Source organism: Delphinapterus leucas, chromosome 5 (genome assembly GCF_059928025.1).
Source record: "Delphinapterus leucas isolate spDelLeu-1000000601 "Yukka" chromosome 5, BTC_Dleu_Yukka2, whole genome shotgun sequence".
In the NCBI taxonomy this organism is placed as follows: Eukaryota; Metazoa; Chordata; class Mammalia; order Artiodactyla; family Monodontidae; genus Delphinapterus; species Delphinapterus leucas.
In genome coordinates, this window is record NC_143133.1 from 20,689,093 (window position 1) to 20,703,502 (window position 14,410).

Genomic DNA, 14,410 nt, shown 5'->3' on the forward strand with positions numbered 1-14,410 from the left:
TGGAGACTATTCCATATCAAAGAAAAAATATATTTAATAGTCACTAGAATTTAGTTAACTAGGTTTATAACTGTCAATGGGAATTAAAAAAAAATTCTTTACTTTTTAAAAAAAAATGTGCAAGGGAATTCCCTGGCAGTCCAGTGGTTAGGACTCCATGCTCTCGCTGCCAAGGGCATGGTTCAGTCCCTGGTCGGGGAACTAAGATCCCACATGCCATGCAGCGCTGCCAAAAAAAAAAAAAAAAAAGTGCAAAAGTTTGTCCGATATATTTCTATAAAAGGAATTGGTTAGTCAAGAGGTCTATGCACAGTTATCATTTTGGTAAATAGAGCCACACTGCCCCTCAGAAAATTTACATTCCCAATTACCAGATGTGAGATTGCATGTTCTTACCCTTCAGACAACACAGAATGATATCTATTTTCTTCACTTCTGCCAGTCTGATAGACCATAGATAGTATTTTGTTTTAAATTTTTCATTCTTTAATTGCATTCATGACTTGAAGTATTAATACTGTACGTAATCTGACATCCCCAAGTTTTATAGCCAGTAATCCAGACTTGAAATATTCAACTGCCTGTTGACATCTCTTAATAGTCATCTGAACTTGTCCAAAATCGAACCCCTTATCTTTTACCCAAACTTGTTTCTTGCTTGCTCTTTCATATATTAGTTAATGGCTAATCCATCCTACCGTTACTCAGGTCACAATTTTGGAGGCATGCTTGCTTCCTTCTTTCTGTGTCTTATGCTTCATATCCAGGCCTCTCTGCAAAACCTGTTCACTTTCATAATAGATCCAGAAGCCTCTGACTTTCCTTCACATTAGTGGCTCCCACCCTGGTATAGGTCTTAATCATCTCTTGCTTGGTTTATTGCTATTACTTCTCTAGTTTCTCTGCTTTCCCTTGTCTCCCTGTATCCTGTTCTCAACACAGCCACCTTAGCATCCTGTTAAATGCCAAGTGAATCATGCCTCTTATCTGCTTAAAACCCATTAGGGAGATTTTATATTTCTCTCAGTAAAAGACAAAATTCCTGCAATGGCCAACCAAGCCCTACATGATTTGCTTCTCCCATTTCTCCACCTTCTCCCATTTCTGTGCCGCTTCCACTTAGTTCCTATCACACTGGCCTCCGTGGAGTTTCCTGCCTAGATCACCCAGAGGGAAACCTGCCCCTGTTGCCCCAGTGCAATCAGATCTTCTCTCAACTGTCACCTTCTCAGCCAGAATTTCCTTGACCACCTGTTTAAAATTGCTACCCGGGCTTCCCTGGTGGCGCAGTGGTTGAGAGTCTGCCTGCCGATGCAGGGGACATGGGTTCGTGCCCCGGTCCGGAAAGATCCCACATGCCGCGGAGCGGCTGGGCCCGTGAGCCATGGCCGCTGAGCCTGTGCATCCGGAGCCTGTGCTCCGCAACGGGAGAGGCCACAACAGTGAGAGGCCCACGTACCGCAAAAAAAAATAAATAAATAAAAAATAAAATTGCTACCCCATTCTCTGAAACATTTGCTGTCCTCTTTCCCTGCTTTATTTTTCTCTGTAGCATATATCTGATATTTTATCATTTGTTGATTGTTCCTCTCTCTCTGCTAGAGTAAGAGCTCCACAATAGCAGAGACATTTGCCTTTTTTTTCCCCACAACTATATCCCCAGAATATAAAATAGGACTGGCATGTAGCGGCATGAAGTGCATATCATAGACTTGGCGCAAAATAAATAATGAAATTTTAAGAGTGCTATTTGGAGGAGAGTCCTTTTGCCCTTTTCGGGGAATTTTTATATTATTAATTTGCTATAACTCTTTATATTAGTAATTTTAAACTTTTGGTTTATGTTGCAAATATTTTCTGTGTCACCGAATATTTTTGCCTTGCAGTTTTAAATTTAATTCTCTCATCTTAGTACCCGGTTTTCTGCCATGCCTAGAAAGCCTTTTTCTACTCAAAAATTATTTAAATATTTACTCATATTTTCTTGTATATTTAGTGTCTTATTCTTCACATTTAAAAAAATATAGCTGAATTGAAATGGGATTTATCTCTTGTAATGGGTGGGGAATAGACACAGCTTAATTTTTCCTGAGTATCTATACAGTTGCCTCACAGCCATTTACTAAACAGTCCACTGTTCTTATACCAATTTGAAATGCCATATTTTCCTATACTAAATGTTCATATATCTTTGGTAATGAAGAAACCTACTCTTTGTTCCATTCTACTGATATGTTTATTCCCACCTATCATTTTAATATCTCTAACTAAATAGCACATTTGAATATCTGTAGTTTATCCTGAGTTTTAAATATTTGTTCCTCCCATCCTTTTTCTATATTTTTCACAGTTGAAAACAGTCATGATAATCCCTTTCTCACTAACATTATGTTAATAGGTAATATTTATATCTTTAATATTATAGTGTCCATTAGACAAAGAAAATGTATAAATCTGTATGCTGTGAATAAAGTGACTTTTCTTTAAATAATTCCCTTTATTTTTATACCACAGTTATCATAACATAACCCATCAATTATATGATTTGCTTTATTTTAATAAGAGAACATAGTTCAGTTTTTTACATATTAGCATTTATGAGCGTTGTTATCTCGCCATCCGTGGTAGAATAGAATTTTACTTACTGATTTGTGCCAAATGGGTTAATACTGACGTGTAATGGAAAACAGGTGAAGTGAGTAAGCTGTTTTTACTGTTGTTTTTTGTTTTTGATTTTTAGATATAGCAGGTGGATTTCTGTTGTTTCTTGTTTACACATAGATTTTTGTCTGTCATGGATTAATAGTGCTTCCTACATCTATGCTGCTTGACATTGGGCAAGTTACTGAAACTTTTTAGCCTTAGTTTTCTCATCTATAAAATGGAGACACTAATGGTATTTTATTTATCAAATTGCTATTAGAATTAAGTGAAATAATTCATGTGAAGTGTTTAGCATAGCATTTGATACAAAATAAATACTTAATGATACCTGGTGTTAATTATAACATGAGTAAATGTTCTAGTTTAATTTAGGGGAAAAGCAGCACTTTGGACTGAAAATTATTTGAAGTTAGTCAGTGAAGTTGAGGGAAAAGGGTGGAAACAGCCTGTCTTATTATATAGTTCCCTTTGTCTGTGTTGAAAATGTTGTACCAGCATAAAGTCTCTCCATTGATAAAGGAGGTTTAGTCTTTAGATGAATTACGTATCATTTCACTCTGCAAAGTAGATTCTGAGAAATCTCAATGTGTATTGAGATTAGCATTTGAGATTATAGGAGCAGTTTCCTTTACTGTTTATCAAGTTTATAATTAATTAATGTGAGAAGTTAAAAATACAGTCCTTTTTTTCCCACGAACACAGCCTATTTGTGTTCCCAATTTTACGGGGGAAGGATGTCACCAGAAGGAACAGGATATTGTCCACCTTCCCGTCTTTCCTGGTTGCCATCATGAATCCAGGCTCCAATTATTGTAATGACTAGTTGATTCTAGAGAGTCCTGACTCACTGTTTCTTTCATCTGCAGACCCACTCTGAAGAGAGGCCTTTCCAGTGTGAGGAATGTAAAGCTTTGTTCCGGACCCCATTTTCTTTGCAGAGACACCTGCTTATACATAACAGTAAGTGACAATCCAGGCAGTTGAGGACCAAAGGAATTATATCATATTTTGTTCTTATAACCTTTGAGAATGTAGGCATCACAGAAGCGGACCTATAAGTAGTTATGTAATCTGCTTTTAAACTTAAAAAGGACCGATAGCTGCCTTTCCCCTTTTTGTCCTTTATCCTTGATTTATTTTCCCACAGTAAGATTAATCATTTTATGAGACATTTTATTTTATATCATTTTTCCCACTATTAAAAGCTGTGTATAAAAACATGTTCAGTAAAATGTCTTTGAAATTTGTTCTGAAACAGACGTTTTTGTTCCCTTTTAAATGTAATGATTAAGGAAACATGCCTGACTCTTTAAAACATGCAGATATCTGGCATGATTTTATTAGCTCACAGGCTTTTAAAATTGGAAAGGATCAGAGTAAACATCTAATTTAACCTCTTCATTGGAGGGGAATTGAGAAAATTGAGACTCAGAGAAGGGTTGCACAGCACTGGGGGTAGCATCCAAGCCTGTTAGTCCTGTGTTTTTCCTGCCTACTCCACTGCCTCTGATTTCTTACTTCTTTTGGCAAGGGAATTTTTGGTGGGGGTAGGGGGAATTAAGTTATTCACATATGTACCATGAAGTCTGTCTAGCAGTTACACTGAGAGTTGATTTTAGAATACCACAGTTTTTAGCCATGTCACTTTATTCAGAGAAGAAATTGTTATTGCTAAACAGAGTTCTAAAGTGGGTTCTGTGTTCAGATTTTGAAGCAACCAGAGATTTACTACTTTACTGTATCTAAAGTTAAATAAAAATGGTATAACATAAGTAATAACTTCCTTTTAATTTGACTTGTTTAATCAGTAGAACATCCTCTAACATGTAGTTTCTAATGCTTATTAAATTTTTAATATTTCTGAGGAAAGCAAAACAGTCTTGACATTTGATTGTACAGATCTTGGAAGAAATTTTCTCTGGTCAAGTCAAAGTATCTAAAATGCAAAATAATAAAGATACTAAAGTTTTTATATTTATTGAGTGGTAATGATTGTGATGAAATGCGTCTTTTCCTATAGGAAAGACAGTGCTGAGATCTCATGTCATTCTGTATTCACCTTACAGCTCTGGAGAAGTTGTTAGCACCATTTTCCATTTTCCTTATAAAGAAGAGCTATGCATTTAAGAAATAAAATATGTCATGTAACAGCAGGAATTTCCATCCCATTTCACTGTCATATTTGATAAAGAAAATGGCTAAAATAGAGAGGACAAAAGACTAGATCTTGTCTTATACAATAGGAAAGTTAAAACCCATTTAACTTCAAAACATGAGGATTGTTTTAGAAACTTACATCAGCACTGTGCCTCCAAATATGAAAAATAAGATGTCATAATTATTTTGGAAATTATTGTTATTTCCTAATACACTGAAAACCAAAAGGCAGGTTACTAGCTAGCTTCTTGGTTTTAAGATAGGGAAAAATCCTGATAAATTTAAGGTAAAGAAATCTGATAAAATCTCGTATCCGAATTTTAAAGTTCTGATAAACTTAAAACAAAAAAATCTGGAATTAAAATATGAAAGAAGAAAGGTATGGACTTCCTTGGTATAGCTTGAATAAGATTTTTGTACAGGAACCAATACTTTGATTCACTTAATAATTTAATGGAAATACTTTGATAGGAGCAATCGTGGAGTATTTTTTTCCAGTGCCTGAATAGATTTGGTATTATTAACATTTACAATTTTATGTCACTTGTCCTTTTACTCTCACTGGTTATACATTTTATACAAATATCAATAAAATTTTAAATAAATCTAGAAAGATATATGAAGACAAGCTAGGTGACAACAATAACACCCTACAACAAAAAAGCACAAAGGCAACATATAAACACAGCTCTCAGAATCTATACAGTTCATGCATGGTTTGGTATGACTTGGTTTCAAGTATCGAATTTCAGCAACTCAACAACTTCCTTAGAGACTTTAAGAGAATTTAAAGAGCCATACTTCTGTTTGAAAAGACAAAGGGAGGGTAATTTGCCTTTTCCTTTTTATTTTCGTTCTTCTTGTCATTCCTTCCTTAAATTTGGTGTGACGAACTAATAGGATCTTCACATTTCTAAATTTATGTTAGTTAAATGGAGGGAAGGTAGGAGAGCTTGGTTGAAATTGAGGTAATCTCTTCTTTAGATGTAGACAGTTACCTGCATATTTTGTCTCACAGTGAATATAATTTTTGAATCTGTGCTATTATAATTGTTCTCTAAAAGGGAAAATATATGCAAATACTAGTCTGTCGTTATACACGCTACATATGTTTTATATCTTTCTGGGAGATTCACTATCTTCTAATTGTGTACATTGATCACTTAAAATGTATTTAAAATGGACTTTAGACATAGCATGGTATGAAAGTTTAAAAAGTCCCATAAACTCCCTAAACATAGCTTCTGGAGTTGCTTTCCTGCAAGCCGAGGCTATTTGATGGGAAGGTGAAAACCCTCCCAGGTACCCTCTCCGGGACGCATTCGGAAGACGCTGTGTCCCACCACGGGTCCCCTGCCCAGGAAAGAAAAGGGGCCTGAGGGCACTGCCAGGGGCCAGGTGGTGGAGGCCCCCCGCTGGACTCTAGGGTAGAGCCCTAGACCCCAGCCCTAGAGCTGGGGGGCCCTTTGAGGGGCTCTAGGGTAGAAAAGGGGAGTTGCCACTCTGGGTCCCCCTGCCCCAATCCAGCTGCCTCTTTGAGAGGCAGCCCCCAAACAGTCTGAGAGCCTGGAAGTTGAAGCCCTTCCCTAGCCATTTCACAGCAGACCAAGGACTGCATTAGGGGGCCTCCAGGCCAGGTTCCTGAGATAGTGGAGTTGTAGCCCTCTCCTGTCCCGGGGTGAAGGATCTGCTCTGACGTCCGCCTTCAGGGGCTTCCCTCCAGTTTACTGCCTGGGAGCCAGTTCTGCCTCTGCCCCTGAAGGCCAGAGGGAGAATGGTGGGGTGAGGGGAGTTCAGGAGGGGCCCCAAAGGCACCTCACTCTGCAGAACAGAGACCTTTTGTCAAACTCAAGCCCCTGCCTTAGAAATACATACTTTTAAAGAAAATTCATAGGACCTTTAGAAAATTAGTAAATTCAGTCCCCACATTTTCCAGTTAAAGGCACTGAGTATCTACGAAGGTTAAATGACTCTCCCTCCCCCCTACATGATTCACACAGGGAATGAGCAAATATTGAACTGAACAGTTGTTGGAAAAATCACCTTTTATGGTTATGATAAATTGTTAGAGCTGTAAAGCTGAGTTTTTGGAGAAAACAGCCGTAAATCTAGTACATGTGAGGGGGAGTTAACAGCACCCTGCTGTTGTGTCTGTGTTTCTCTTATTTGGCTTTTTCATTTCTAAGGTGAGAGGACTTTCAAGTGTCATCACTGTGATGCTACCTTTAAAAGGAAGGACACCTTAAATGTTCATGTCCAGGTGGTTCATGAAAGACACAAGAAGTACAGATGTGAACTGTGTAATAAGGCATTTGTTACACCTTCAGTGCTTAGAAGTCATAAGAAAGTAAGTAGAAGCCTTCCGTGAGTTTGAATGGATTACCTATTTTAACCATACAGGCGTTTATGTTAATTATCATGTGATAATCAATTTTATATGAATTTATCAACATATTTACTCAAAATGACAAATACGAAACCCATGAGTGATAGCAGCTCTTTAGCAAATGTCTGTTTTCTTCATTTTATCAGAAGAGAATATATTTGTCATATGAAAGCAAACCTAGATTCAGGTATGGATGCTTCACAGTCCTAAACTATGCTGATAGGTGGGTCTTACAGTGTACTCGATGAACGGGAGCTTTTTGACTTTATACATTTTTGGATTAACGTAGGTTCCTTTTTTCAAAGATACTGAGTAGAGCTTTAATAGTTTTATTTTTCAAAGCTAGTTCAGCTATCTATTGACAAGTTATTAGACTGACTTCTTCTAGGATTAGAGTGGTCCTTCTTTATCTTGCATCCCAAGGACCTAGGGAAATTCCTGGTACAGAACAGGGACTTGATAAGTATTTGCTCAACTTGAATAAAATGATGTTCATACTGATGGTGATTTGGAGATTATCTTATTTGTGTTATGCTAATTACCTCCAGCAAATCAACAGGTTATTTTTACTTGTTGATTAAATACATTTTAAGTATATTTTTTAAATAGCAAAATTCATATTATAACTAATGCAGTTGAAAGTTTTAATGTTGACTTCAGAAATGGCTGTGAAGTGCGGTAGCCTCTGCTGCTCGGCGTGTCCTGCCTAGTGGATGTGAAGTGGCTTCTGTGTCATTATGACTTTTATTTTGGTACCTGTCCTTAATACAGCTGTTTCAAAAGAACTGGACTGAGTAACTTTCTTTTCTTGTATCTTTAATGCTGATTAATAATGATACTGCCTTCTCTTTTCAAAGCTCTGAATAGAATAATCTTTCAACTTTCTTTGATTGGATTACTTTTTCATGAATTTAATAGATTTTATTACGTTTTAATCAATGAAGGAAAGTATAGTGAATTTTCAAGAAAGATATAGTTGTCTGCAATAACAGATTATCATAGAATATATTTTGTGGTGCATTGTTCATTTTTGTCTCATACATTTATCCAATATTGTTCTCATAGTGATGTTTCCATGCTTTCTAACCATATTTAAGATTTTGTAGTGTTATACTTTCAATATCTTACAATACCAGCCAGTCAAATTCTGTACCTAATAATAATATATATTTTTTACTTAAGCCAAAAAGAACACTTTAATTATTTTAATTAATATTGCCATAGTATCCTTTAGTTTGAAACTTACATTACTGAAGTACTATAGGTAACTGAATATAAGTAGGTGAACAGTGAAATACTTATGTAGCAGCAAAAGAAATCCTATGGATTTTATAAACATACTACAAAGAACTTGGTAGTTTCCTGTTTGGAATAATCCCATGTTGTAATAATAGATGTATACCATTCCCAAACAACGTTATATTAATCAGGAAAGAATTGCCATATTTTGTCCCTTCTGTCAGGGAGTGAGAAGAGCACAGGTCTGTTATATGTTAAAATGTTATACCATTTCCTTTAAATTGAACCATAATGTGGACCATGGGAGTAACAGCTCTTACTGAGGTGTAAAGAATGTATAACTGTTTTGTATAAGAACTTGTAATGAAAATAGAAAGTTAAGTGCTGCCAATTGAAGAATCAAGGAGATGTTTGTTGTAAACAGTATCATTGGCTAGTGTGGCTGTTGATTAGACTGTATTCCTCAAACTTGAATGTAATATAAATCTTTTTCAAGGGAAAAACATCTAGAGGACACTGAAGTTGACTAAGATATTTCATTTATAACTCTTTTAAAAATTACAAATATGATAGTGTATATCCAAATATAGATTATAATTCAAATATGAAAATTTATAAATTAAATATCAACCAATAAGGTTATAAACCAATTATATTAAAGTTAACAATTGATTTAATATGGAAGATGAGAATGTTTTGCTAAGTTAGTGGTTCCTCGAGGTTGTCAGGTTCTGACATAATTACCCCACCCTTTTTTCTCTATCCCAGCTAGCCTGTCTTTCCTTTCTGGGAACACATCATTTTTAAAAAACCTTTTTAAAAAACCTTTTAAAAAACCTTTCCTGTTCTTTCTACATTAGCTCATGGCAATTCAAATAATAATATTTGCCAGTAATTTGCGTAAAAACAAAGGCAAGCACAGGCCCTGGAAGTTCTGTTTTGTGGCGGTGGTGGTAACCCAGATGATCCACTATATGCTTTTGTTCATAGTTAGGTTATCATTGAAGTTAACAATTCTAAAAAGGGTCTGAGAGAATGTGCAGGTATCTGAAGTAATTGCTTCCTTCTCCTTTTCCCTTCTCCTAAGTTTGAAAACCAATGGGACTTGAAAAGTAGCTCTGCCGCCTCATTTATTGGAATGACCTATTTTGATGTTGGTAGAAACACTGGCCGCCTGATGAGATTGTGAGACAAGTTTAAAACACCTCATCTGCCTCCTTTTTTGGGAGAGGTCACTCTTTTTTTCTTTGAACTCTCTTAACATTGTATTGAAACTGGCTTTGGTGATACTCATTCACCTTTTCTTGTGTGGTGGTTTTATGTCCAGGTTAAAGGTATTGAAGGCAGCAGTGATCTTTCAAATTGACTGTTCAGTTAACACCTGCTGAATTTAAAGATCAAATCAGATTTATATTCCTTTTTGCTTTGCAGTAAAATCAATCCAGTCTGACAAACATAATGCAAGTAACAGATTACTTTATTGAGATTAATTCTGTCCTCAAGCACTAAATACACACAAAGAATGTGAAAAATGCTTCTAAGGAAGTGTTTCTTGGCAGCAGTCAAGGGCAGCTGTAGCCCCATTTTGATTATGTGGTTTTGTTAACATATACTGGTTTTGTATAACTTAATCATTTTTAGATGGGGGCTCCGTAAAGGCTTAAAATGTAAACTGCAGAGTTATTTTCAAATTAACACTAACACGTGATTCTAAGAGGTTTTTTTGAACCAGTGGGAATAACCATGATAAATTGTTTAAAATCTCATTGTGATATTAAATCATTTTAAAGGAACATAATCCTGGGAAAAAAAGGATTTACTGTTGTCAGAGGCACTTAATCATTTTAACCTCGTTCTTTATATTTGTTCTCAACCTTTTTTATTCCTTTCCGTTTAGACACATACAGGAGAAAAGGAGAAAATCTGCCCATATTGTGGCCAGAAGTTTGCCAGCAGTGGTACACTGAGAGTTCATATCCGTAGCCACACAGGTATGTAGATAAAAACAACATAGAGAAATCAAATTCTTCCAAGAGAAGGAGTTTCTAATTTTACAAAATGACTCCAAGATTAAGAATAAATCTTGACTGTTTCCTCTCTTGTAAAGTTTTATAGCATCTAGTTTCTTACTCTAGAAAAATTTTGAATAAGTACACTTCCCCAAACTAAGTTAAATATCTAAAGTGGAAACTGATTGTTTGGTTGTGAAATAACTGTGATTTACTTTATATACTATTCTAATAGATGGAATAGGGTGTAGCAGTTTTACAGAAGGCTAAGGGCCTCCTCTTAAAAATCCCTCCTGTAAGTCGCATCAAATGTGGCCTTTTAAAACGTAAAAAGTCCTTGGAATGTGGCTTGAATGCTATAAGATTTTATTGGATGCAAGGGTGATGTGACCATAGTATCTGTTATGCCATGAATTGCTTCCTAAAGGGTTTTCTTCATTTCTTACAACTTCCTGTGTAATTTCTCCCATGAGGGAGGGCTGTGCCCTAGTGAATGAACAGCTAAATATTCTTCAAAGAACTTTGTTTGGGTTTTATCTGTCATGTAGAGAAGTTCTTGAAAAGACTTGAAAGAATACTCTTAATTTTGATAGCCAGATTATTGTGTGTGAATCTTAAGTGGTTCTCAGTAGCTGGACTGTGTTTGGTAAACTGTGTAACTGGATTAAATTGCTGAAGCTTTTTATTCAAGAGCCGTAGTATTTGACTTTCTTTATCATTGTGTCCCTAGCTCCTAGCTCAGTGTTTAGCACAATAACTGTGTTGTGAATGAAGAAATGTTAGTCTAAGCAGGTCAAAGAATAATCCTGTGATTATTATACAAAGGTGGAAAACCAAAGGACAGCCATGCAGCATAATTTCTTATTTTGGAAATTTTCTGGCTAAAGCTGAAAAGCGTAGGTCAACTTAGTAGTTGTCATCTTAGAATAGCCTCTTAAATACTTTCAAATGAAACATATAACCAAGAACAGATCAAGCATTATACATGATGGCTGTGGAATAATGGGCGCCCTAAAGAAGGAAAGGAAATCTTCTTGACTAGAAGTATCTACAGAAAGTGAGGCTTTCAGGACACAGTCCAATATGTGTAGCAGAAACAACACAACAAAAAGAAAAGTAGAGAGAAGCAAAAAGAAAAGGGCAGCAGAGAATCATGCTGAGGACAGGTGGACTTAAAATAGTGCCAGAGACTCTTAGCACCATGTCCTGACTGTACAGAAGAGGCAAGTAAATGATGAAGAGAGAGGAGAGAGAGCTCTGAAGTCCCAGGCCAGCCCCGGAACCTAACAGTGTAGTCTTTGATGTCAGTGGGCACCACTCTCTTCTGTGTTTTGGGGGCCATGCGGAATTGTGGCAGACATGGTTAAGGGCGAGAGTGAAATCAGCAGCCTTCCATTCTGGATCTGTAGTTCTTAGAAGACGTCTTTGTGCCACCCTGAAAATGTAACTTATAATTTGCTCCGCAGATTTTATGTCTGTATGTGTGTGCTTGTGTGTATAATTTGTATGTGGAAGGAGGGCAACTAGGAGATGGGGAAAGTGTATTATTTCTGTGTATCATAGTAATAAGTTTAGAGTAATGCCCTGAGACATTATCATGTAATTGAATTATGGTTGATATAGTGTGCTTTTAAAAGGCAGTGATTATTGTTCAGAATGCATTAAAACATGTATTTCGGCATAGAAAAGATGAATCCAATCATAGGACACTTGATTATTCAAAATAATTCCATCCTTGAGAATTCCATGTGCCTACATTTTATTTTACTTGTAGAGGACGGGCAGTGGAGAAGAATAAACTTAAACTAGTAATGTCTTCTAAAATTTTAATTATTATCCGCTACAAAGTTGCAATAATAAGAAGATTTTTTTGAGCTCCAAGAATTCTCTGTGATAAAAATATTAATAAACATTTGTAGTTTTTTTGTTGTCATGTTATGTTCTATAGTATCTGTAATCTAAAGAATATTTTTAAAAATTCAAATCTTTTTTATACGATTAGGTTATTTAAATGTTGTACAGGTTCTGGTTTATTGGTTTCTGGTCAAGAAAACTGGCCACCTAAATTCAGACAACAGTGCTAAGGCACAGTCAGCCAGCATATACATTTAAATAAGTAAAGTAAAAATATAAAGGTGGCCTGTGTGTTTATGTATGTCCACACAAATAGTTGTATAATTATTTATTTACAATTATTTACTTATAACTGGATTTTTCTGTTTAAAATCAGACTCATTTCATTTTCACATTTTACAATTCTTCTTTGAGTTATTTTGATGTGAAGCCTATGTTTTTGGTGACAGTTGCCTGGCAGCATGGCTGGGGCTGTATTTGAAGTGGTCGGTGTCAAGCAACAGAGGTGACTGCGGAGACCTGGCGGGTTGCTGGTGTCTGGGCTTCCATAACAGTCCTGGCGTGGATTTCTTTTCCTGCATGGACTAATGCTGCTTTTGCCTCTCTTTTTTTTTTTCTTTTGTTTTGTTTTGTTTTTGCGGTACGCGGGCCTCTCACTGTTGTGGCCTCACCCGTTGTGGAGCACAGGCTCCGGACGCGCAGGCCCAGCGGCCATGGCTCACGGGCCTAGCTGCTCCGTGGCATGTGGGATCTTCCCGGACCGGGGCACAAACCCGTATCCCCTGCATCGGCAGGTGGACTCTCAACCACTGCGCCACCAGGGAAGCCCTGCTTCTCTTTTATTCGCTTTGTCCTGTTCTCCAAATCACGTGCATCCATTTTCCCTTCCAAGCTGGAACCTGGCTCAGTGACCAAATGGGTTTATGTAGTTATTTTGCTTCTATGATGATAAAGCTCGCATTTTGAGTTCTATAAATTCACTTTTTCTCTCTTTATTATTGTTTCTTATGAAATCACTTGATTTTTTTTTGGTGTGCTTTATAATATTTTAATGTAACATGTCTTCAGTCTGGTTCCATTTTTCTTTCTTTTTTTTTTTTTAAACATCTTTATTGGGGTATAATTGCTTTACAATGGTGTGTTAGTTTCTGCTTTATAACTAAGTGAATCAGTTATACATATGTTCCCATATCTCTTCCCTCTTGCGTCTCCCTCCCTCCCACCCTCCCTATCCCACCCCTCCAGGTGGTCACAAAGCACCGAGCCGATATCCCTGTGCCATGCGGCTGCTTCCCACTAGCTATCTACCTTACGTTTGTTAGTGTATATATGTCCATGACTCTCTCTCGCCCTGTCACAGCTCACCCTTCCCCCTCCCCATATCCTCAAGTCCGTTCTCCAGTAGGTCTGTGTCTTTATTCCTGTCTTACCCCTAGGTTCTTCATGACATTTATTTTTCCTTAAATTCCATATATATGTGTTAGCATATGGTATTTGTCTTTTTCTTTCTGACTTACTTCACTCTGTATGACAGACTCTAGGTCTATCCACCTCATTACAAATGGCTCAATTTCGTTTCTTTTTATGGCTGAGTAATATTCCATTGTATATATGTGCCACATCTTCTTTATCCATTCATCCGATGGTGGGCACTTAGGTTGTTTCCACCTCTGGGCTATTGTGAATAGAGCTGCAGTGAATATTTTGGTACATGACTCTTTTTGAATTTTGGTTTTCTCAGGGTATATGCCCAGTAGTGGGATTACTGGGTCATATGGTAGTTCTATTTTTAGTTTTCTAAGGAACCTCCATACTGTTCTCCATAGTGGCTGTACCAATTCACATTCCCACCAGCAGTGCAAGAGGGTTCCCTTTTCTCCACACCCTCTCCAGCATTTATTGTTTCTAGATTTTTTGATGATGGCCATTCTGACTGGTGTGAGATGATATCTCATTGTAGTTTTGATTTGCATTTCTCTAATGATTAATGATGTTGAGCATTCTTTCATGTGTTGGTTGGCAGTCTGTATGTCTTCTTTGGAGAAATGTCTATTTAGGCCTTCTGCCCATTTTTGGATTGGGTTGTTTGTTTTTTTGTTAT

At 36.7% G+C, this 14,410-nt stretch overlaps 1 protein-coding gene across 1 annotated transcript in view; it reads left to right on the top strand.

Annotated features, from left to right (window-relative positions):
- Positions 1-14,410, top strand: part of PRDM5 (PR/SET domain 5) — a 225,177-nt gene that overhangs the window by 124,667 nt on the left and 86,100 nt on the right. Inside the window, 3 exon segments of the mRNA XM_089911548.1 lie at positions 3,531-3,624; positions 7,008-7,168; positions 10,344-10,437. Of these exon segments, the coding sequence (XP_089767674.1) occupies positions 3,531-3,624; positions 7,008-7,168; positions 10,344-10,437 (349 nt within the window).